The sequence below is a fragment of the Tetrahymena thermophila genome, assembly GCF_000189635.1.
Source record: "Tetrahymena thermophila SB210 genomic scaffold scf_8253891, whole genome shotgun sequence".
Lineage (NCBI taxonomy): Eukaryota > Ciliophora > Oligohymenophorea > Hymenostomatida > Tetrahymenidae > Tetrahymena > Tetrahymena thermophila.
The window spans coordinates 17,321-40,531 of NW_002475961.1; the positions used below are offsets into that span (position 1 = coordinate 17,321).

A 23,211-nucleotide genomic window follows, 5' to 3' on the forward strand; every position below is an offset into this window, starting at 1 on the left:
AATTAAATTATTTACTTTGTATCATTTTTCTTTACTTAAAGTTTTTAATAAAATATGTAAGTTTTTTGTTTCAAGATATTTAATAAAATTAATTAATTTTTAATCGAAAATTAATCAAAAAGTCATTAGCGAATTAAAAAATCAAAAAAATTACAACAGTAATTTTATCCTTTTGTTTATTTAAAAAAATACATGTGACTTTATTTGTTTTATTTTAATTAATATTTGTGAAATACCAACTTTATAAGATAAAATAAATAAAATCTTTCTAATTAATAATGAATACTTAAAAAATATATCAAATAACTTGCTTATTATTAAAATATAGTATAAATAATTTATAAAATAAGTAGTAAATTAATCAGAATTAAATTATTTACTTTGTATCATTTTTTTTTAATTAAAACTCTAAATAAAATATCTTTAGAAACAAATAAGAGAAACTAGATAGAAATTGATCTGAATACTAAATTTTATAATTTTCATATAATTAATTACAATTTGGCATTATAATTTATTCAAAAGATATTATTAAGTTTAATTTCAAACCTTAGAAATTTGATTATCTAATCCAATAAGAAATTTTTAATTATTAATACATATTTAAAATTCGTTTTGAAATTCAAATTTTTATTTTCAAGGATAAAAACAATTTTTAATTTAAGTCAAAAGTATTCGTATTTTATTAAGTTTTTCATAAAAATAAAGAGTAATTTGCTTGCATATATGCATAAGTACATTTTACTTATTTTATTTTCATATTAATTAATAATTTACCTTATTAGATTTTATTTAATATAATATTTTATATTAAAATGTATTTAAAATGAGAAATAAATTAAATTTAAATGAAATTGAAAAACTTTGAGGTGCTAAGTATGCTAAAGGCTAAATTTTATTAAAATTCTTATAAAAAAAATTTTTTAATAACTTTATAGTCAATAGTATTTATACTTTTAAAACAAAACACAAAAATAAGGATAAAAATGTATTTGTAATATGTATGTAGTATTTATTCACTTATTATATATCATACTTCAAATAATTAATACTATTCAAGAATTTCAACAGTGTTTGGATCTTGTTAATCTTTGTTGTTTTTCTATTTATTAGCAACATGTTGTAAAACTTTTTAGGCGTCATATATTTTGCATTCTTTCACATCTCCAACTGAAAGATATTTTCCATCATCTGAAAGTGAAAAAGTAACATTTTTACCAAGAAAGCCAATTTTGCAAATTAAATTATAACCATTTTCTATGCTCCAAAAATTTAATGCTTTTTGAACTTCGTTAGTTATTAAATAATTAAAATTATTTGTAAAACTCATGTAATCCATACTATCATCTTCATTTACTTTTAAATAAAATTAATTAATCAATCATATATATTAAAATAATTTTAAAAAATAAATAACTTACATTAAATCTTTTTGACAACTTCAAAGTTTTTTTTGATATCCATAATTTCAAAAGATGAATCAGTGTAACTGAGTATTAGAATATCGTTGTTATTTTTACTCAATAGGCGAGTTTAACAAATTTTATTTTCAGAATTTTAAAATTCTTTTAATAAAGCAAAATTATTTTCATTACTGAAAACTTTAGATTAACCATTTTTGTATCTAATGAAGAAATATTTTTAATTATGTTAAAATTCAGCAATAGTATCTTATTTTTAGTAAGGCTCTGTGAATTTAAGTGCTTCATCAATATCAGCTTTATCAAACACATTTTTGTTTTTCGATTATTAGATTTATCTATTATAAACCTAAAAAACGAACAATAAAATTTACCAGCTCACTTATTTTTCATCACATTTAATTTAATGAACAGGTTAAAAATTCTTTTCTATATCATTTATTTGAATAGTAGAACGGTTAATAGATATTCCTAGGAGCTTTAGATTTTCTGTAAAAGCGATAAACGGTGTTTCATCCTTGTGTATATTTATAGTATAAACGTGCTCAAATCCATTTTCAACATTCCAAATTTTACAAACATTATTTATGCATATGGTAGCTAAATATTTTGAACCAGGAGAGAAAATTGTTCTGTAAATGACTGTATTTTATGTTTTATTTTAGGCTATTTCTTCAAACCTTTAGGATATATCCCAAACCTAAAATGTACCTAGAGAACCTCCTGTTGTAAGATATTTGCTGTCTTGGCTAAAATTAACACATGATAATCTTTCCTTACTTATAGTATTAATAAGTCCAAACTATTTTTCTACATCCCAAATTTGACAATATCTTTCAAAACAGACATTGGCAAAGTATTTGTTGTTTTTTGAAAAAGCGAGAGAAGTTATTTAACCTTCAAAAGAATCTAATTCTATTACTTTTAGTAATTTAAAATCTTACTCAACCATCCAAATTTTTGTGTTACCATCTGTAGAGCCCGTAACAAAATACTTATTATCTGGAGAGAAAGCAATAGACGAAATGAAATTATCATGTGCATTTATTTCTTTGATAAATTTAAATTAATTCTTTACATCATAAATTTTGAAATAGTTATCAAAAATAGTGCTTATTAAATATTTGTTATCAGGAGAAAATGCTACTCTCGCAGGTCCAAGCAAAACTTCAATACGTTTGTGTGCAGCTTTAAAAATAATAAATTTATATAAATTTAAATAATATGTAAAATCATTTATTCAATAATTAATTAATAAATTGAATTGAATTGAATTGAGAGTTTATGAATAAATTACTTTATAACATTTACTGGCGGAGTTGACTTGTAAATTTTTATATTTATTTGAAGTTCTACTTAACATCAAAAACAGTAAGAGTTTAATCTAAACCAGAATTACTTACTACAGCTAAATACATTTAGTCATATGAAAATGATAAGCCAAATATATCTTCAGGTAAAGTTATCTAATTAATAGATTCATATCCTTTTTTAACATCATAAATTCTTAGCTTTTTATCCTGACACCCTGTAACAAACAAACTGCCATCCATAGAAAAAGCTGCGCACATATTGAAATCAACGAGATCTTCATCATAAGTGTAAGCCTTGATGATTTTTACTAGCTAATAGTTATTCTGTCTATCCCAAACTATACAAGAAGTGTCTTTGGAAACGCTAATAACATATTTATCATCTGGAGAGTACAAAATATTGTTAAGCATCTTTACATGACCTTGAAAATGTTCAACTTACTTGTTTTCTGTGCTTAAATTAATATTATAAAAGGTAAAGTCTGAAGAGCAAGCTCCAAAATAGTTAGAGTCATTAGAGAAAGTGAATGAATTCATATGTATTGAAATTAAAAAAGTATCTTCTTTTATTTCTTAATCAATTTTATACAACTATAACGTTTGTGAAGTTTTGAGAATAGCTAAATATTTTCCATTAGGAGATAATACAGCCATATTTCCATCTTCTGCTTTTTTTTGAGTTTCAGTCTCTTTAAATAACTTGTATTCATCATTTTATTTTGTCCACAACTGAATTTTATTTTCAAAAATCAAAGCTATTAAATTACCATCTTCGTTTGCTGAAGAGCATTTGTACTTTTCACACTTTGTTTGTTAGATCAGTTTGAAATTTTTAGTTTCATAGACATTCATTTGCTCGTTTTTCAAAGCAATAACTGACAATGAAGTTAATAAAAGGTTGTCACCATCAACTTTGATCTCTTTAAATCCATTTTATAGATTTCCATATTATGTAGTTTTATTATCCAATTAAACAAGGAAAATACCTTTTTTGAATTGGATATCAACAATTTTGGTAGTAAATTAAAATGAATTCAAAATTTCAAAAGTTGTTTTATCAATTTCAAATATTGTTTTAGCACAAGAAACAAAGAATTAATTTTGATATTAGTACACTTTTTTAAGTGAGTAGCAAGATATTTTCTTAGATTAAACTAATTTTTTATTTTTAAAATCAAATCTATTTATAAATCCATTCTAATTCACAGTAATTATTTCATTTTCATGGTACATTAAATCATTGGATATGTATACATCACTCAGGTCAAACAATTTTTTGAAGGATTTAAGCATAGCATTATTAGTATAGGAAGACTCAAAGCTACCGAGGTTCTGATTATCTAAGTAAGCCTCATCCAAATTACAATAATCAAAATTCATTTTCAAGCTTTTATGCCCAGGAATGTAAGCCTTCGAGAAAGAGCATTTTGAAAAACTGAGCTCTTCATAAGCGAATTTTCCATTCAATAAGACTGAAAGCATATTAGAGGCACCGATATCTATTTTACTTTTCTCTTTTTGGTTGGTTATAGTTGATTTTCTCAAATATTGTATATATCTACTTGTTTAACTGATTTATTAGCTACTATATGTTGCAATAAACTATTGTGACTCAATATCTTGCTTGATTAATTTGTAAAGCTTCAAAAGAATTTATTGCTCTGACTAATTTTCTTCAGGAGTCATAATAATCTTTTGATTGATTGCAAATTTAGCAAGCTCTTCAATACTAAGACTATGCACTTTATCTCCATGTACATCAAAATCGTACTTCATCGCTCTAGCAGCAAAGTATTCAAAAAGCGATTTGTGCTTAAATTCAATAGTATTATTAAATAATTTTTAGCCTTCTGGATTTTCATTGCTTTTTACTTTTGTTGCTATTTTAGAATTCACATAATTAGTTATTTTAATTAATAATTTTTGCTAATTCTCATTTTTAAGTGAGCTCTTAAGACTTTATTGTAGATTGAAAGAGACCTCCTCTTTATTGAGCTATAAGAAATTAGCTCTTTTACCTTTATTAAGGAACATTTACATTGCTATTGTCTAAAAATATACAAAGAAAGATGTAACGATTTCAGTTTTAAGCTTTTTATCTGATAAGCTTTACTGAATTTAAGTCATGAAATCAATAGCCTCTCTGCTAAATTGCTCATTAAAGAAAATTTCTTAAATTTATATTTAGTCAGAAATATTCTTTATTAAATCATTTAACTCTTTTTCTTCTTTGTTAACAACTAATCTTGTGAACAAATATAAATTAATTGGTAGGAATAGCAAAGTCTCTAGCTATTAGTTGCTCAAACATTTGCCCATCATGCCGATGAATTATTCTTCACTAAGACTTGTTTAAGAACTTGAGCTTTGCTTAGTATAAAATTTCTTGCAATATTAATCGATATCTTTCCTTTCAAATTCTTTGAGCTTCGCTATGCAATAAGATGTTTCATCTCTTACGTTATGCTTATCATCCAAACTGAAATAATGGCGAGCATCATTTTCTGATAGCTTCTCCATTCTAGATGAAACTATAACTAAAGTATTCTGCCATTCGTTAAGTTTGAGTTTTGAGTAAATTCTAAAAAAGTCTCCAGAAAACTCATCATATCCATCAAGCAAAATAAGCTTATTTTTAGATAGCTTTTTAATTTAATCTATTTAGTGCTATTCTAATTTTTAACTGAGCAAATACTCATCCAAAGATGGATTCTCAGGATTTAAGCTATTACATTTGATTAAAAAGGTGATATAATTAATTTATTTCCCATCCTTCTACTTATTTGAGTTCTTTTCTTTCATAACCAAAGTCTCCAACCTTTTGAAGAGCATAGATTTACCAACACCACCTTCTGCAAGAATACCTAAAATCTTACAATTAGTCTATGCCTGATTATTTTACTTCTATGGCTGATCTAATTAATGTGGCATAAGGAATGATTGAATGATTGAATCAATTGCATTTATCTTGATATTCTAATTTTACTGAATATTGTCTGCAAAAATATTGTTTCCGCTCATAAATGCAATATTTTAATCAATGTAAAGATCTTAAACTTCTAGTAAGATATCATCTTTTTATGCTATATCTTTTTCTAGTCTTTGTCTTGCCTCTATTTCCCACTTTTCAATAATTTTAAGAGATAACTTTTCGAAAAAATCAGATTAATCTTTAATAGTGTCTTCGATTTATTCCAGTTCTTTCTTACTGATTTTATTATTCTCAAATTCCTCTAATCTGGATTTTTAATAGGTGATTACACTTTATGCCATGTTGGTTGGATTACTTTTTACTTCTTCATTCAATACACTAACAAATTTATTATTAGATTGATATATTAACTTGATTGAGTCATTCTTTTCTGACACATAAGTAAATACAAGATGAGTAAACAGAGTATTTTTTTCTTCAGAAGAATCTGATTAAAAAGCGTCATATAACTTAAGTAAAATTTAATTTGACACAAACCTATAAGTCACATCCTTTACACTAAACTTGAAGAATAGAAGGAAACTCTCTGAAGTGGATTATTTTTTTGCTGATTACTGCTTTATCATTTTGTAGAACTATTAAAACTTATCATTCACATTGAATTATTAGTTCAAATCTTCTACAAATTTGAAATCAAGAATATTTTTTTCTAAGATATAGTTGATCTAAATTAGTAGATAAAGCACCAAATGACTTGAAGTCTAATTGTCAGAACAATTTATAAACTCCTCGATATAAAAAACAAGATCATCTATAGCTTTAACGAATTCAATATTTTCTAAATGCTTTGCCCTTTTTGCCAAAATAGCTGCAAAATATTTAATCATAGTATCTTTAGTAAATGACCTGACTTTTTCTTGAGCTCTATCAACAATCTACCATATTTGCTCAAGCTATTCTGATCTTTTGAATGCAATATCATATAATAATTATGATATTTCTTATCCATCTTTATCATTTATTTTCATAGATTTATCAACAAGCACTTTCTTTTAAAACTTTCCTTAATTTTCTATGTTCAATTTTACAAATTGAGAAATAAGTTCAAGTTGAGATGCATTTTTTTCTGATATATCTATATCCTAATCACTTAAGTCGTACAAAAACTAATAAATGAACTCTAAATCTGAGCAAGGAAACAACTTTGAGTTTTACTAAAGATTGCTCAAGAAGACATCTATTTTGCTTATTATTTGATTTTGATCATCTCTATCTATAGCTAAGCTACCACCCATGGTGTATTACAAACACAAATTAAAAAATTCTATCATAAAGATTCTGTACATATTTACATTAACTACTATATTTTCTTTGGTCCTATTAATACACTTATCGAAAATGTCGCTTATTTCTGTAGTATATTCTTACTTTTCTATTATTTTATTTACATACTTTACGTTGTTCACTCTATCTTAGTAAAATTTGTTAAATTTATGGTCTATCTAATTATTCTAATTGACTTATTCATCAATTAATTAAAATTGTAGCTCATTTTATCCATCTGATCTGCTACAGCAAGCTCCTCCTCCTAGTATTCTCTCTTGGTTTGAAGAATTTTATGATTTAAATATTTTTTAAAACTGAATCTAAGTCATTTTGGAATCACTTTTCTTTAATAAGTTAGCTATTTTCTATCTTTGGATTTAAGAAAGCCCGATAAGAAGTTGTTTTTCATTTTTTTAGTGAAAATACATTGACTATGTTTAACTCTTGTTTATGATTGATTACATATTTTCTGAGCAACTCTTTGATATTACCTACTTTTTATCTTTAACTAAGTACAAATTGGTAGCTTCTACAGTGATTAGATGTTCTTCTTGATAGCCTTTATCCTTTCTGCTTGGTGATATCTTTTCTTTCATTACTTTTTTTTTAACTACTTACTTTATCGTTTTTCAAAATATTTATTATTATTATTATTAATTATTTCAATTTGTTTAACTTTTTTGTTGTTTAAAAAGAGTAGAAATTAATTATTTACAAAATTTACTCTATTCTTTAATACAATTAAATCTTATTTAATTAATTAATTTAATCAACAAAAAGAAAGGAGGAAAAAGTAAATTTTTTTGTTACTACACTTAACGTATTCAACTAAAATATTACATATCTTATATTGAGTTGACTTTGAGGTGGTAAATTGTAAATAATAAATTTTATGATATCTTAAAATTACTAAAACAAATTAGTTTCTTATGATAAAAAATAATAATTTAAATTAGTAAGTAATTTTGAATAAAAATAATAATTCAAAATGATATTATGCTAGAAAATAGTTTTAAAAAAAGCTCAACTCAACTCAAATTTAAAAATAGTTTTAATTATCGTGAAAAAATTTTAACATAATCCATGTAAATAAGTTGTCCATTTAATTTTTATCAACCCAGTAAGGATATTATCTTTATAAAAAAGGATATTTTTAATTAACTTTTCTTAAAAATATTCGAAAAACTAAAGGAAGGACACTTACTTAATTACCTTAAAAACTAATTATCGAAACTTAAAAATTAAAAATATCAAAGGATACCATAAAAATCTTACTCAAAGCATCTAATCAAAAAGTTATAATTACCAAATTTATCCTTTTTTTAATATTCACTTATTTTTTCATAAATAACTAATAACGCATATTAATTTACTATTAAATTTATTTTTATGAATGAACTAATGTAAATAAAAATGGCTACAAGTATTTTAAAATGCTTTTTTGAATAACTTTTTCCTCTAAAGATTGTTTTAAAATTTAATGAATGAATGAAGAACGAAATGCTTGATTACAAAAATAAATTATTAAAATATTCTGTGTTTTATAGAAGAATTATAATTCATATTATTATTATTTACCGACTAGTAAAATAAAAAAACGAATTACTGTTCAATTTTTTTGCAAGATTAGGTAATAACTTAAATAATAAATTTGCTGAACATAATTTTTATGCTAATAGGAGGATATGGCATTGAAATTACATAGTATAAATTTGATTATAAAATGTTTTATTATATAAATTATTACTATTTTTTGAGATATTTTTTTTTAATAGCAATTAATAAATTAAAATATCACATTTAAATATCTTAACTTAATTTTTCTTTCTTACTTTTTTTAAAGGATAATTAGTTAGTTAGAATGATGATTTTTTATCTTAGATACAAAAAAAATTAAAACAAATGATAAATCTTATTTATTCATAAGTTTTTTGTTTTAATAGCTTGCTATGTTTATTTTGATAAAAATAAAATGAGAAAATAAATAAATTTTTTAAATAGAGTTTTAATTAATTTTTAAGATTTTATTTATGCATTTAAATTCTATAAAATTTTATTTTATTTATATTGATTTTAATTCATTTTTTTCATTTATTTAATCGAAATTAAATTTTGTTATTTGTAAAACAAAAGAATTTGAGTTGATAACCTCAATTTATAGCAAGTATTTAAATATAAAATATTCATTAAATATTTTCATCACTTTCATAAAAGTAGATCAATATATTCTTTCACTTTAATTTATAAATAAGAGAACTAATACAAATTTTATCAACCTATAATAAACAAATTATTTACACTGACCAAAAAAATTCCATAAATATTTAAATATTTTAAATTTTATTTTATTTAGTTTTTCTTTAAAGATTGGCATTTAAATAAAATAAAAAATATTTTATAAATTTATTCAAAGATTTAGTTTTTTATTTTTTTCTGATACTTTGAGGCATTATACAAACAAGCTTGCTTGACGTAGTAACTTTATAAATAAATAGATAAAAATTAAAAGAATTTATCGTTATATTAAATTTTTTTATTTAAAACGTTTTCATAAAATATCTTTCATTATATATATAGGTCTCGACCACCTAAAAATTTATATTCATTTAACTTTTTGATATTTTAAAAATTTTTTTTTTCAAATTTTTTATGACTTTTTTTATTTTTTTAATCTATAGTTACTTAATTTAATTTATATATATTATACATTAATGATCTAATATTCACAACAAAATTTTTATTAGATAAATTTTTTAATTATTTTGGATGAAAAAAAAATAAGCACTCAAATAATTTTTAAATGAGAGTCATGTCATGTGTTTTGTAGTTTACTTTATAAATCATTTCAAAAAAGAATTTAATCAATTTTATATCTTTTTTGTTTTTTAGCTTCCTAGAAATTTTATAGTTTTTTATTTTATTATTCAATATAAGTTTTAGAGAGTTTCCAGTCTTCTTAAATATTGTTTAAGTTGAAAGAATTTATTTTATTAGGATTTTCAACTTCAAAATCACCTTGGAAATATTTATCCTTTTGAGCTATTTTTCTGGATGAGTTAATTTTATTTTTTTTAACTGAATAAGGAGACTCAATTTCATCTTGATCTGAGCATTTTATTTAGCTTATTTCATTATTTTGAGTTTTTTATGTTTAAATTTAATCATTTTTGGATGGATTATTTTAGTATTTTTAAGTTTAACAAAACAATTATTTCCTTTCAAAATAATTTCGATAGGATGAAATATGCTTCATATTTTAATCTTATGCAATTAAATTAGATAAAAAGCTTTTTTATTCATTGGGAATGATAGAATCTTATCTCTAAGTTGAAATGAGGTATTTATATTCATTAGTAAAGCTGCTTTTCCTTATTTCCTAACCATTTTCTTCTTCGTTTCTAAATTTTAGGGAACTTTATTATTATATTTATTTATTTGCTTAACTGTTATAATTTATTCTTGGAGTGTTTTATGTGTCTTAAATAACATTATCAATTTAATTTTAATTTTTTTAAGCAAACTAAAATTATTCTAAAATTTTTTATAATTTAGTGTTCGGTAATGAATTTTTTATAATCTAATTATTTGAAATTATTTATTAATTTTACGAATGAAGTCTTTTGCTATTTCTTTTCCTAAAAATTAGTTATTAAAATTTTTTTTCGAAAATTCTAAGAAGTTAGAAGTTTCTTTAGCAACTAGGATTATTGAAAGGGTATTAATTCATATAATTTTCTTTATTATTAGAATCATTGAAAATACTACTAGATTCAAGCTATGACTTTATATTTTAGTTCAAGTTTTTATATTAGAATTTTAACTATTTAAGATATCTTGATTTAAACTTAAGATATTCAATTATATAAGAAAGATTGTTATGTGGAAGGTAAGTTTCATAATCTTTTTAAATGTCATATTTGCTACCTTCTTCATCTATTTCTTTTTTTTCTTTTAAGCTTTTTTACTGTTCAATTAATTACTGCACTTTCCAGACTAAATCACTAGTTTAGCCTTATTAATCATCTGACTTTATTGCTGGTAAATGAACTCTATCTTTTGAGTTTTTAGTATCAAAGCTATTTCTTAATGTGTGATAATTATTTAAAATAGCATTTGATTTATTTAAATTGTCATTTAATTTATTTTTTGGAGAAAGATTTTCTAGTTATTATTAATCATAAACTATACTTGAACGAGGTTAAATTAAACACTAAATTTTTAAATTTGGTTAAATTTACAGGATACTGCTTCTTTTTCTTTTTTAATTGTTTTAATCATTGATGTTGTTATTATTACTTCCTTGAAGATTTGAAAGCTAATTATCATCTGTAGAATTTATTTTTGATTTTAGATTCTTTATGGAAACTTTTGTTTGCTCTTCATCAAAATTAGATGAACTTAATTTATTTTTTTTGAAAGAAATTTATGAGATATAGCTTGCTTGATATCCTGTATGCTTATTTTCAGGTTCAATAGATGCTAAATCTTATTATGAAAAAATCATAAAAGCAGATTAGTTCATTTAATCTTAATCATCATTTTCCTAAAATTCATTATCATCATCTTCCTTATATGTATATTTTTATATATAGATATCTATATCTTAATGAAAATCCTCAACAAATTGTGATTATATAGCTTATATTTACCTTAAAAATAAAAATTAAGGTTGTCTATTAAATTTTCTTTGTTGTGTAGGATGCGATCTTATTTACATAACTTATTGATTGCTTATATTTGCAATTCTAATCTTTAAAAATAAATAAATAAATATATTTTAAATTTTGTTATTTCTACAATTAAAAATGATTTTACTTTTATCAAGTAAAATTATTTTCAAAGTCTTTAAAATGTTAATTGTTAAATTATAAAAATATAAATAAAATCATGCATGTTTTTTTTTTTACTTTATTAAATTGAGGAAAAAGCTTGTAACAATTAGTTGTAAGATGATGTCCTAAGCAATAATAACATTTAGAGTGTATTATGCTATAATTCTATGTAAATAAGAGGGTATCTTTAATATTGCAAAATGCTTCAAGATCTGAAGGTTTATTTTGAAACAGCTCAAATATATTAGACCTCTTTATTTTAAAAACTTAAGTAAATTCTGATGCTTTGTAGTTCAAATTAGTTGTCTGACCAGTAAAAAAAGAAAAATCACCAAAAAAATCTCCCTTTTTTAGATTCTTTAATACTTTTTTAGCACCTTCATCAATAAAGACTTATACTTGACCTGATTCTATAAAATATAAGCTATGATCATCTTAAATTGATTCAGAAACAATTATTTCATCAGGCCGATATGAACATTCTTCAATTAACTAAATAATATCAATTACGAATTGCTATGAGAAATTATTTTTAAAGATTTAGCACTCTAATACAATAACCTTGAACGTCTCTAAAAGTAGCTGCTCTTTCAGCTTTGGACTCAATTAATTAATTAAATTTTTTTCCTACTCCTTATCTCTCGAGTATTGCATATCCCAGTAATATTCTAAATATTATTTTATTTGTATTTATAGCTCAATATTTACATTTTTTTTGTCCATATATTAACTAATAGTGTACATGTTATTCTTTTTATCTAAGCTTTTTTTGGTCAAAGTATTGAAAATCATACCTACTGCATTAATACTATATGCAAATACACCACAAGAAAAGAGCATAGTAAATATGCTAATTATCATTTCTGTTGTATTTTGCTAATTAAAAAAATATTTTATAAATTTTAAGAATTTGTTTTTAGCCTTCAATATTAGGCTGATTAAAAAGTAAATAAGTATTTTTGAAAATTTAATAAAAACTAATTTCAAAACTATCAAATTAAAAAAAATAAATTTATTACTGGCGTATAATCTCCATAGCCAACTGTTATCATTGTTACTGTGGAAAAATAATAAGCATGAATATAACTACTTTACCAATCATCTAACTCTATTTTTTTATTGCTAACCCACATATTCTAACTACCATTCTAGATTTCGTATTGCGCTACTTGTATCCACAAGCAACCAATAATATGAGCTACGATTAGAATTAAAAGTAGAAGTTAGGCCAAAGAGGAGATTTAAATAATTAAGGGACTTAGATTAAATCTTTCTTCAACTCTCATAAAAAACTATTTGATGTTTTTGAAGCGTAAGAAGAATAATAAATGAATGTAATTAACATAATCACTCTACCAATAAAAATCAATTAAAACAAATAAAGAAGATGCTAAGTCAATATAAAATTGAGACCTGAAATACTTAATAAAAACCTCCAATCTATTCATATTTGGCTATCCTTTATCAAAAAAACCAAAATTTAATTAAAGAATAAAATCAATAATAAGAGCTATATTGCAAAGTAGTAATAATTTAAATGGAAAAAGATCTTTTAATGGTTTGTAGAATGTTATTTCAATTGGAATCATAAATAAATACAAAAGAATGACTATTATCATTATATTATCCCAAATAAATTTAAAATTTCCTGACGGACTAATCACTGGGATTGCATTTATATTAGCGAGCATGTTTTAAGTAAAACTAGAGTTATTTAAAACGCTTAAATATTTTTTAAAGCAAACCTACAATTTAAAAGGTATTTTATCTGCTTTACTTTAATTTTTACTAAAATAGTTAAAACTTAAATGACTTTAACTATGATAAAATGTAGTTTTATCAGAAAAAAGTTGAAGTTGATCTATATTAGTAAATCTAGATATATTTAGCTTTTAAGAGATCTTCTATGCAAATTATTTTATTTTTAATAGCTAAAGTAGTTTCTATGAATATTTATTTTTTTAATTTATATTCTACCTTTAGTTATTAGCCTTTTCCATTATATCTAATTTTACTTGAGACCCATTTTTCATCATTTTCATTTAATTATAGTATATACTATGCTTCTTACTTTTAATTCTACTATTTAACAAATATGAAATATTAGAAGGAGATCTATTTAACTGTGTTTAATAACTTAGGTTTGGGCTTAAACTTACAGATTATTCCCTTTATACAATCTATTCATTTTATATCTTTTATTCATTTTATGTTTTATTTAAAATAAAAGAATCTTCCATTTCTATCTAATTTTTAGTTTTATTTTTAATTATTCTTTTTCTTGTTATTTAATAACCAATTAAATTAAGTATTATTTTTATATTTATTTAAAAAAAAATACAAATTATTTAGTATATTTATTAAGTAAGTTTTTTTGATTTGTTCTACTAGATTATACTTTTACCAAACAAAGCATCAACATAATGTATTAATAAAATTTTTATTAATATATAGAGTCATATGTATATTAGATATTTCTAGAATTAATATTACTATATTCATATTTTTTTCAAAATTTAATAAAAAAGTAAATTAATAATTGTTCTTAGAAAATTAAATTAGATAAAAATATAAATAGATAGATAGTTAGTTAGTTATGATTTTAGTATTACTAAATTTTAAATTTCGTAAATTAAAATAATTTCTCTGATATTAAAAAAATATTCAAGTAGATAATATTTTGATAAAGTTATTTAAATCCAAATCCAAATACAACACTCAATTTAATTTAAGATCATAAATATTTGGTTACAAAATATTATTTTCTTCATCAACAAATTAAATTTTTTTTCTAATATCAGGTTTGATCGAAATTTATTTCAATGCTATTTTTTCTTTTCAATCTTTTGTTTAGTTAAAAGATGTTTACAATATATAAATATAAATTTCCAACAAAAAAATCAATAGCTGAAAGGCTATTTATTTTTTTCAATTTTTTTCAATTTCTTTCTTTCTTAAATATGCTTTTCTTATTAAATCACAAAAGAATTAATTAAAAAAACTCTTTAATTTGACAGTAAAATTTTAATGCACTTTTAATCTTTTACATTTCCTATAATTTTTTTAAATAATAAATTGATAAAGAAATTAACAGCTAAAAAATTTTGATATAATTACTAGCCATACTCAAAGACATAATTAATAATATTGAAACAAAATTTTTTTATTATAGATTTTAAATGAATTAAAAAATAATTTTGGTAAAATATAAAAAACACAAAAACTTTCTTTTTGTATAAATTAACATTTCTTTAAATTTTATTTTCCATTTTCAAAAATGTTATTTTTCAATATGTAATTAACTTAGTTTTTTTTTGAAAGGAGCTATCCTTTGGTTATTTTATTATGTGATAGGAGGAAGAGTATACTCATCCTCTGAGAAAATATTCTAAATTATTTAATTAACTTAATTAGAGTTATCTCTATCATCACTTTAAAAATATTTTTCTTTTTGAGCTATTTATTGAGTCGAGTGAATTTCTTATTTTTTTTACTGGCTAGGTGATTCTATTTCACTTTATACACCGCTTTAACTCTAAAATTTCTCGCTTAAAGCAATTTAAAATATTGTTGTATCAGAATTTACTTATTTATTTTATAAATTATTCTAGCTTTTTTAAGCCAAAGAAGATAGTTGCTTTCTTTCTATGAAACTCCTTTTAAAATGAGAAGCTTAGATATTCTCTTCTTATTAATATGAATTGGTTTATATACTTTAAGATTCACTTTATAAGAAAAGACTTTTCTTTTAAGAAGAAAGAAGTTACTTATTATCTATCGAGAAGCTATTTTATCTAATCCCTGCTCTGTGATCACCATCATTTTTAATATTATGAATTTCGATTTAGTTATTTATTTAAAGTTTGATATTAGGCAATAATTATTCTAAGCTTATTGTATCATCTTGGTTTTAAGAAACATATTAATATTTTTCCAAAACCTTTTATAGCTTAGTGTTGGGTAATGAGCTTCTTACATTTTAATTAACAGTAACTACTAGTTAACTTATTGAGTTACGGTTATTTTTTTATTTTTTTTTTAGATTTTATTATTTAACTTTTCTTTCGAATACCCTCAAAATTTAAAAATTTCTTTAGCAGCCTGGTATATTGAATGGGTATTAATTAATATAATTTTCTTTTTAATTATCAAAAGAAATAAATTATAAACTATTTTTATTTATTTAATTCACATTTCTATATTAATACTTTAACTATTTCAGAAATCTAGATTTAAATTTAAGATATTCAATAATTAAAGAAAGGTTGTTATGAGGAAGGTAAATTTCAAAATTTTTTTAGACATCAAACAAATTACCTTCTTCACTTTACTCATTCTTTTCTTTTAAATTGTTTTGCTATTCAAAAATTTGCTGCAATTTTAAAATCAATTCACTACTTTTATTTGAATCTGCTAAAATTTTAGTTTATGGCGAAATTTATTCTTTTAAGGTTTTATCATACATTTAATTATTTTTCTATAGCTGAAGTCTCTAAGAAGGAACTCTAATAGGACTTTCATATTATTTGTTCTAAGGAGTAAGGGCTTCTATTTACTGATATTCGCTCACTTATGGAAGACGTTACTAAAGTGCATTTACACCTTTAAAACTAGTTTAAATCTATTAAACTTTGATCAATCTCCTTTTAACTATAGGGGATTCCATAATTTGTTAATCTTTAGAGTTTATTTTTTTTAAGTTAAGATGATTTTAATCAGAAATCTCATCTATAATGTTTTGCTTGGACTTTAATTTAGCAGCAGGAGATTTTTAAAGCTAGCTTTCATCTTCAAAGTTAGATGAGCTTTGCTTATTTCTTTTGAATGATATTTAAGAAGAATTACGAGAATACCTTCTTGACCTTTATTTTTCAAATTCTAACGATGGTAAATCTTATTAAGAATTAATGTTGAAAGATGATTAATTGTTGGATTCTTCATCCAAGTTTCCCGAAAGTTCTTCTTCTATATCTTCGTCTCCTTCCTTCCAAATATATTTCTAATAATAATAATCTATATCTTGTTGATAATCTGATATAAATTATTGTAAATTATTTTATGAGTAATCTAAAAATAAATTTTCAGCATATTTACGCAGCTTTCTCTCACCACTAAGATTTTACCGTATTTACATGTCTGATTAATTACTAATATTTGCAATTCTAATCTAAAAATATAATTTAATGTTAAAATAATTACTATTCTATTATTAAAAAATTTTAAATCCTCGTTTCATTTTTAAGTAAAATAATTTTTTAATAGTTTTTTTTTTATCTTAAAAATGTAAAATAATTTTTATTTTAATCCATTTTATTTAATTTATAAGTCAATTTATTTATATTCAATTTAATTAATTAATTAATTATGTGATTTTTTATTTTTTTACATTATTTTTAAAAAATTTTTTCTTTCTTATATTCAAAAAAAATTTTTTTTTACAATAATTATGGTTGAATTTTCAAATTTATATTCAGTAAATTAATTGATGTTTAATTAATATTTGAATTTTGTTTAAATCAAATAAATTTAAAATAAAAAGGTAATAAAATAATAATAATATATATACCTTGTTAAATTGAGGAAATAATTTTGAGCAATTTGTTGTAAGGTGAGAGTCTGAGCAATAATAGCATTTAGAATTTATTATGCTGTAGTTCTGTGTAAATAATAGTGTATCTTTAATATTACAAAAAGCTTCGAGATCTTAAGGTTTATTCTGAAACAACTCAAATATATTAGATCTCTTTATTTTAAAAACTTAAGTAAATTCTGTGGCTTTGTAGTTCAAATTAGTTTGTTGACCTGTAAAAAATGAGTAATCTCCAAAGAAATCTCCCTTTTTTAGATTTTTTAACACTTTTTTAGCATCTTCATCAACAAATACTTGCACTTGACCTGACTCAATAAAATATAAGCTGTGATCATCCTAAATGGATTCAGAGAGAATAATTTCATCAGGTCGATATGAGCATTCTTGAATCAATTGTATAATATCCATTATGAATTGTTATGAGAAATTATCTTTGAAGATCTAACATTCTATGATAATCATTTTAAAAGTTTCTAAAAGAAGTCGCTCCTTAAGCTTTGGGCTCAATTAATTGATAAGATTCTGTTCTTATTATTCATCTCTAGAGTACTGCATATTCCAATAATATTCTAAATATTCTTTGATTTACATTTACAGATCAAAGTCAATATTCTTTTTAGCCATATAAGAACTTATAGTGTACATGTTGTTTTTTATAGCCAAGCTCTTTTAGTTTAGAGTATTAAAAATTGTACCTATTGCATTAATACTATATGCAAATACACCACATGATAAAAGCATAGTAATAATACTAATAACCATTTCTGTAGGATTTGACTAGTATTATAAAATAAAATAAATTTTGTTTTTGTAACATCATTAATTTAAAGTTTATCCAAAAATTGATAAAAGAAATAAATATTTTAACAACTAAACAAATTCTATTAAATTTTTTAATTCATATTTAAGTTTATTTACTGGTGTATAATCTCCGTAGCCAACGGTTATCATTGTCACTGTGGAAAAATAGTAAGCATGAATATAATTGCTAACCCAATCATTTTATTTAAGTCGGCTATTACCAATCCACGTATTTTTAAAATCATTTTTTATTTCGTATTGCAATACTTCTATCCACACACAGCTAATAATATGGGAAACGATTAAGATTAACAGTAAAAGTTAGACTAAGGAGGAAACCTATATTATTAAAGGACTCATATTAAACCTCTCTTCCACTCTTTTAAAAAATTTTTTGATGCTTTTTAGCCGTAGGAAGAATAATAAATGAATATAATTAACGTTATTATTATACCAATAGAAGTCAATTAAAACAAACAGAGAAGATGCTATATCGATATAAAACTAAGACCTAAAATATTTAATCATAACTTGCATTCGATTCATGTTTGGTTATCCTTTATCGAAAAAGCCAAAATTCCATTGAAGAGTGAAATCAATAATAAGAGCAATGTTACAAACTAGCAATAAATTATAAGGAAAAAGCTCCTTTAATGGTTAATAGAATGTTACTTCAATAGGAATCATAAATAAATATAAAAGGATGACTATTATCATTATAATATCCCAAATAAATTTAAAATTTCCTGAAGGGCTAATCACAGGGATAGAATTTATGATTGTTACTAATTTCTATAACAAAGTAGAACTATCTAAAATTCTTGAGCAGTTTTTGTTAAAATTTTTTAAAATGCGTAAATTTTAATAAAGTTGACTCTTTATTTCAATTAAACCCTTATTATTCATTTTATTTTAGGTTTAGTAAAATATTGTCTTATCGTTAATTAAGTTGAGTAGATCACTCTACATATATCTATTTAATTTAGACATTATTTTTTAAACAAACATTTTAATTTTTAATGCTTAAAAAATTTTTTAAGATGGTTCTAGCTTCTCTTTTTGCTGATATCTGTATTTTGAATTAACATTAATTCTATTTGCATTAAGTTAGTTGACTAAAGTTGGTTAAATTGATTAACCTATGAATGGCTTTGTTTATGGCGAATTATTTAACTAGTTATTACTTTAAAAATACCTACTATTTCTCCTGCCATGAAAGAATTACTAAGAACTTGAAATGTTATGAGGTATATCATTTGAAAGTGTTAAGGTATTATGATGATGAGGAGTTAAATAATTTTGTAGATCATTCAATCTACAATTCTCTTAATCCTACTTAATCCCTTTATTTGTTTAGTTTAAAATAGAAGAGTCATTCATTACAAATATTATTTCTTTGTAGTCAGTCTTCTAGTCTAATTAATAATCAATTGATAAAAACTTGTACCTTATTTATATAATTTATTTATAACTATATATTTTGCAAATAAAAATAATCTTTTGTTAAAATTTTATCAAATATCACATTTAATATATTTTCTTTTAACTTCAATTAATAAATAAACATTAATATATTTCTTTTTTATTACTTATAATCAATCATAAAATTTCTACTTTTAAAACTTCTATAAACAAATAATTTGTAAAAGTCTATACAATCTCTTTTTTACTGTTTTTTAGTAATAAAAAATAATACAATATTGTTATTACAATATTTCATCCAGATTTTGGTCATTGTTGTTTTATTTTTATATAATTTCTAGCAGCATGTTTTATGGTATATAATCTATTAATTAAGATTTGTTAAAAATAATTAAATTTGAGTCACTAAAATTTTATTTTTTCATTGTAAAATAAAAAAATATCATCCTCCATCATCTTCAATGACTGAAATGGTCTCATTATTTGTATGGGCTTTATAATTACAGAATAAATATTTAAGATAAATTAAATCATTTTAAATTCAAATAATATTTTATTAGTTTTACACTATACTATTCTAAACTGTTCAATTCAATTAATAATATTTTTGAAAATATATTTCTCAAGTTCAATAATTTTAGTATGGCTTGATTGTATGATAGGAAATACAAAGTAATTTGTTTCGAATATTGAAAGAAATTTAAAATTATATTAAATTAATTTACAAATGATGACAAAAAATTTCTTAGATTCAAATAAAAAATATTTTTTTCTCTAACATAATATTTAAAAAATATTAATTTATTTATTTAAATATTTTAGAAAAGACTTTAAAATTTATATACTTTTATTTACTTAACTTCATAATAATGAACAATTAATTAATTTATTTTCAAAAATAATTATTTTTGAATTATTTAAATAGTTGTTCAATGAATTAAAAATTATTTTAGTGGAATTACGTTTTATAAACAATAAATTGAATACTTAACAATTCTAATTAATTTTAATAAGCTTTTTATTATCATCATTTATTTATTCTTTAAAAACGCATCTTTTAGATGTTAATTTTTGATATATTAAAATAATAAAATACTTATAATTTATATAGTTTTAAAGATTATGGAAATTTTATAAATGTAAAATAGTAGTGAATAGGATCTAGCTGAGCAAAGCAATTTTAAATTTTCATGGAAAGATTTATTTTAGTATTTTGGACCAGGGTTACTGATTTCGATAGCATATTTAGATCCTGGCAATTTGGCAGGAGATATGGAAGCAGGATTAGTTGGTAAATATAGTCTCCTTTGGGTCCTATTTTTATCAACAGCACTAGGATATTTATTTTAAGTCAAATCAATGAAATTAGGATTGGTAACAGGAAAAGATTTAGCTAAATTATGTAGAATCCATTTAAATAGCAAAGAAAGAACTCTCTTGTGGATTATGGCAGAGATAGCTATCATGGGAAGTGATATATAAGAAGTTTTAGGTACAGCAATTGGATTAAAAATCTTATTTGGTTTAGAACTCTGGATTGGTGTCTTGTTGACTATTTTTACAACTTTCCTTATACTTTTAGTTAAAATTTGTGGAATGAGAAGCTTAGAGGCTGTGTTTGCTTTGCTTATAGGTACGATGGCAATTTGTTTTTTTATTAATCTTGGATATATCTAACCTAATCCATTAGATATACTCAAGGGTATGGTTGTTCCTACTATACCCTCTGGAGCTTACCTAGCAAGCATTGGTCTTCTTGGAGCAGTAATCATGCCTCACAATATTTACTTGCATTCTGCTCTAATGAATGAAAAAAATATAGATAAAAACGATAAAAAACTTGTCTCCAAATCGATATTTTATTTCAAGATTGAAACAGCATTGAGCTTACTGCTTTCCTTCTTAATAAGTGGTTCAGTTATTTGCACCTTTGCATATTACAGCAATCAAAATTAAGTTGAATCTGGAGATATAAAACTCAGCAATGCAGGAGATGTTTTAGCTGGATCTTTTGGTTAATTTGCTAAATATATATGGGGTATCGGCTTACTAGCTTCAGGTTAATCTTCAACTCTTACAGGTAAATTTTTAATTTCTAAAAAGATATTCTAATTGTAAGCTAAAAATTTAAAAAAAGAAAAATCTTAATATCCATAAACAAATAAGACTTAAATATTATTTTTATCATAATAAAACTAATCCAAAATAATATAATATAAATGTTAGCTATTTCTGGTTAATTAATTTTTATAAAACTCACTATTGTTAGCTTATTGAATATAGTAAAATTTGCTACCTTAAATTTAATATTTTATGAAAACAATAAAAAATTAAATGATATTTTATATAACTGAGATTTAAGCCAATTTGTTTTTTTTCAAAATTAATAAATAAAACAATTTATTTTAGATGAAATTTAAAAATTTTTATGAGTTAAATATTATTAAAAATAAAGTTTTGAATTTTTAATAAAACATTTAAAAAGCTAATGTGAATATTTAAAAAAATAATTAATCAAGATTCTTCTTTATCAGTGCACATAAATATTAATACCTATTTGTAGTAAATAATTACTAAATTTTCATTTTAAATTAGGATGAATGTTATTTTAATGTATGTGAAGATTAAAAAATTCTTTTAAAGTTTATTTGTTTTCTAATTATTATTTTTTAAAAGGAACTTTAGCAGGATAGTACGTTATGAGTGGCTTTATTAAAATGAAAATGGGTGATTTTAGTAGAGCTTTACTTACAAGATCTATAGCTATAATTCCTTCAGTAGTAATAGCCTTTGTAAATGAGAACGAAGATTTCAATATTTATTTAAATTTACTGTAAGCTATCTAACTTCCTTTTGCAATTATTCCTTTATTGAAATTCTCTAGTAATCAATATATTATGGGATAAGATGCAATTTAATAAAATGAATTAATATTTTTATCAGTTGCTTCAAGTTTAATAGTTATCTCAAATTACTACTGCTTAATGCCATAAAAAATAGATTTTTCTAGTAAGCTCACTTATTTTATGATATTTATATGCTTATTATACTTTGTATTTTTAATATACGTTCTAGTTTCTAAAATAGCAGTAAAACCTAAAAAATACTCAGATGAAATTAGTATAAATAGAAAAAGCCCTTAAAACATAGATATTGAAGACATAGAAAATAACCATATCAACTCATAGGATTAAAACTCTGAAATAAGCTAAAGAAATCAAGTTTTAGGAGATAAAGAATAAAAATGAAGTATTTGATATTTTAAAAAAGAAAAACAATTTTATCTAATTAAAAAAATATTTAGTAAAATCAATTAAATAAGCAATTATAAAATTAATCAATCTATTATAAAAATAACTAAGTAAGCAAGTATTTAAGTTAGTTAATAAGTAAATAAGAAAAACAATAATATTATTAATATATTTATTTGTTTCAAAATTTAGTTTTTTTATTTGTTTATTAATTTATTTATCTACATTGTTTTTTAGTTACCTTTATTTCAATATCAATATCGATTATTATTCTTGATTATCAAAATCAACTTCATTTTATATATTTTTACATCATTCAAATT

General features: G+C 22.3%; 4 protein-coding genes across 4 annotated transcripts; 1 reads left to right on the forward strand and 3 right to left on the reverse strand. All coding sequences in view use genetic code 6, as the record gives it.

Moving 5' to 3' along the window:
* Nucleotides 1–1,030: 1,030 nt before the first annotated feature.
* Nucleotides 1,031–7,588, reverse strand: TTHERM_00680620 (WD domain, G-beta repeat protein; the record flags this gene model as incomplete). The annotated part of the gene is made up of 3 exons (XM_001027297.1): nt 1,031–1,356; nt 1,422–2,609; nt 2,719–7,588. 3 exons carry the CDS (start codon nt 7,586–7,588, stop codon nt 1,031–1,033), a joined length of 6,384 nt encoding a protein of 2,127 aa, XP_001027297.1.
* Nucleotides 7,589–9,837: 2,249 nt separating this feature from the next.
* On the reverse strand, nt 9,838–12,685 carry TTHERM_00680630 (cyclic nucleotide-binding domain protein; the record flags this gene model as incomplete). Its single annotated transcript, XM_001027298.2, has 3 exons — nt 9,838–11,641; nt 11,708–11,742; nt 12,191–12,685. 3 exons carry the CDS (start codon nt 12,683–12,685, stop codon nt 9,838–9,840), a joined length of 2,334 nt encoding a protein of 777 aa, XP_001027298.2.
* Nucleotides 12,686–15,095: 2,410 nt separating this feature from the next.
* TTHERM_00680640 (cyclic nucleotide-binding domain protein) lies at nt 15,096–19,984 on the reverse strand (the record flags this gene model as incomplete). Its single annotated transcript, XM_001027299.2, has 9 exons — nt 15,096–15,409; nt 15,539–15,961; nt 16,142–16,855; nt 16,919–16,991; nt 17,391–18,191; nt 18,333–18,554; nt 18,657–19,188; nt 19,411–19,662; nt 19,926–19,984. The coding sequence occupies 9 exons, from the start codon at nt 19,982–19,984 to the stop codon at nt 15,096–15,098; spliced, it is 3,390 nt and encodes a 1,129-aa protein (XP_001027299.2).
* A 763-nt stretch (nt 19,985–20,747) lies between these two features.
* TTHERM_00680650 (NRAMP (natural resistance-associated macrophage protein) metal ion transporter family protein) lies at nt 20,748–23,032 on the forward strand. Its single transcript, XM_001027300.3, has 2 exons — nt 20,748–21,717; nt 22,314–23,032. The coding sequence occupies exons 1-2, from the start codon at nt 20,760–20,762 to the stop codon at nt 22,883–22,885; spliced, it is 1,530 nt and encodes a 509-aa protein (XP_001027300.3). The 5' UTR covers nt 20,748–20,759; the 3' UTR covers nt 22,886–23,032.
* Nucleotides 23,033–23,211: the final 179 nt, after the last annotated feature.